General features: G+C 35.9%; 1 protein-coding gene across 1 annotated transcript; it reads left to right on the top strand.

Moving 5' to 3' along the window:
* Window positions 1–234: 234 nt before the first annotated feature.
* LOC112095122 (structural maintenance of chromosomes protein 1-like) lies at window positions 235–1,111 on the top strand (the record flags this gene model as incomplete). Its single annotated transcript, XM_024176800.1, has 3 exons — window positions 235–468; window positions 710–951; window positions 1,033–1,111. Coding segments are annotated over 3 exons (555 nt in total), but the record flags the coding sequence as incomplete, so codon positions are not given.
* Between the last annotated feature and the right edge of the window lie 236 nt (window positions 1,112–1,347).

Raw genomic sequence — 1,347 nt, 5'->3', positions numbered from 1 at the left:
GGTTTAAAATTAAATATGGAATCTCTCACCTCACCTCTAGTGTCCGGTTAGTGTGTAGTTACTTGCATCAAAACGAAAAGCTTTTGTCTTTGGTAATTTTGAAGTTACTCTGATATGTGTTTCTATGTTCATTTTCTCCGTTTCTTTTTGCTTGCTCCTCTTTATGTACTCTCTTTTAGGATTTCTGTTGGTCTTCTCATGTTATGAATTTGCTGCCTACTTTTTTTCCTGTAGAAATCACTGAAGAGAGAACATTTCTTATGGCAATTGTTCAACATAGAAAAAGATATCACGAAGACAACTGAGGACCTTGATGCTGAAAAGAGAAGTCGTGAAGAAGTCATGCAAGAACTAGAGAGTTTCGAGCATGAAGCAAGTAAGAAGAAGAAAGAACAAGCCAAATATCTGAAAGAGATTGCTCAGTGTGAAAAGAAGATTGCTGAGAGAAACGTTAAACTTGACAAGCATGTGAGATTTTAAACTTCTCTATTTATTTGCTGCAATACTATTGAAATTGGAGCAGGTCCACTGGAACTAAGTTTAAGGAATGTAGATTACAAGCGTAGAATATCATAAGTTTTATTAATCTCTGATACTGCCTTAAACGGCTGACATTCAATTCAAACCCAACCTTAACTGCCAAAAAAAAGGAAAGGAAAGTTTGAAAAAAGAACCAAGAAAATTAACGGTTGCTTCCTCCTTTTTGCAGCAACCAGAGCTTCTGAAGTTGAAAGAGGAAACGTCTCGCATAAACTCCAAAATAAAGAAAAACAAGAAGGAGCTTGATAAGAAAAGGGAAGAAAGGAGGAAACATGCGGCTGATATAAAGGAGCTCAAGAAGGGCATAAATGATTTAAATGCAAAACTAGAAGATTTGCTGGAAAAAGAAGGACGGGATAGTGGTGAGAAGCTTATTTTAGATGACCATGCATTAAAGGAATATTTTCGCATGTAAGTGTTCTTAATTTTGGCCTTTTACCATTTGTTGGAAACACATTATGCTGGTCGCTTTGATACTGTTTTCTTGCTCAGATATCCCCATTTGTTGGAAATGCATTATGCCGGTTGCCTTGATGCTGTTTTCTTGCTTAGATCCATCTTAAGATTCTGAACTATGGTTTGTTGGGCCTGAACTATACATATATCTTTCTTAATTTTTGTGTGCAGAATACTTGGAGCAACTCCAACCATGTTAGCCATTTCATGTTTTTAGCTAAATCAGCTAATGATTTAACTTTTTTTTAGCTTTTCTTCCTTCCAACCATTAGCTAAATGGTTAGCTATTTTGGCTAAAGCACTTTCCACTAGCTAAATATAGCTAGCAAGAAGTGGCTAGCTATTTATTCT

This window comes from Morus notabilis, unplaced genomic scaffold (genome assembly GCF_000414095.1).
Source record: "Morus notabilis unplaced genomic scaffold, ASM41409v2 C11404378, whole genome shotgun sequence".
NCBI lineage: Eukaryota > Viridiplantae > Streptophyta > Magnoliopsida > Rosales > Moraceae > Morus > Morus notabilis.
The sequence above is the reverse complement of the archived record's forward strand: the minus strand, read 5'-3'. Positions and strand labels throughout refer to the sequence as shown.